Source organism: Etheostoma cragini, chromosome 14, assembly GCF_013103735.1.
Source record: "Etheostoma cragini isolate CJK2018 chromosome 14, CSU_Ecrag_1.0, whole genome shotgun sequence".
In the NCBI taxonomy this organism is placed as follows: Eukaryota; Metazoa; Chordata; class Actinopteri; order Perciformes; family Percidae; genus Etheostoma; species Etheostoma cragini.
The window spans coordinates 6,246,469-6,247,243 of record NC_048420.1 but is presented as its reverse complement, the minus strand read 5'-3'; the positions used below and the strand labels follow the sequence as shown (position 1 = coordinate 6,247,243).

Here is a 775-nt window from a genome sequence, read left to right as displayed (position 1 = left end):
AAAATCAGACCTAAATTAAAAACTAAGCTGCAGTGATAGTCAACTTTCAAAAGCAGTCTTCATACATGGTCAGTTGATGAATATTGTGTACCTTTTATATTTTAATTCAGGCTAATAGGTTGGAGCACCGCTGAGTGAACAGAGGGGTCCAGGATGAATTATCTATAGCAGGCTAGCAGTACAGAATAAATGTTGTGATAATTTACAAGTGTCTGCTTTTGGGGAACTAAAGGCCTAATTTGTTCAGAAAAACTGAAATTACCCAGTTTAGTCCCTTATCTCAGTTTTGTGTTAGTCCAAAAATTCTGTTCAAAGCAAGCTTTCTACAGTTTGTACACTAGATGGCCCCAAGCCATCAATATGGAGACTTGCTGTGGAATTTACCAGTACCACAGCCAGTGGGAAGGGTTGAAGTAAAGACAAAACCAGGTTATAAATTTAGATGTTTTTATTTAAAAAAAAAAACACATATCCAAGGACATCTGCTGCACCTATAGAGAAAGATTCATTAGAAACCTGGTTTAAGAATTTATAATAAGCAATCAAGTCGGCTACTCACCAGCTGCTACTTGACATGCTTATCCTATTGAGACTTGACCCGGAGCCATGTCACCTGATCAACACCCGGAATCCAGGGTGTGTAAGATACAGACTGTTTATCAGGAGCCACGTAGCTTGGAGGGGCCGCCGGATGCTGGGGAGCCACAAAGCTCTGAGGGGCCGCCGGACGCTTGGGAGCCACAAAGCTCTGAGGGGCCGCCGGACGCTTGGGAGC

The 775-nt window shown here is 42.8% G+C and overlaps 1 protein-coding gene across 1 annotated transcript in view; it reads right to left on the bottom strand.

Moving 5' to 3' along the window:
* Window positions 1-583: 583 nt before the first annotated feature.
* LOC117957161 (protein app1-like) overlaps window positions 584-775 on the bottom strand; it is a 1,321-nt gene continuing 1,129 nt past the window's right edge. Inside the window, exon 4 of the mRNA XM_034892758.1 lies at window positions 584-766. Coding sequence (XP_034748649.1) covers window positions 584-766 — 183 coding nt within the window. The remainder of the gene's footprint in view (window positions 767-775) is intronic.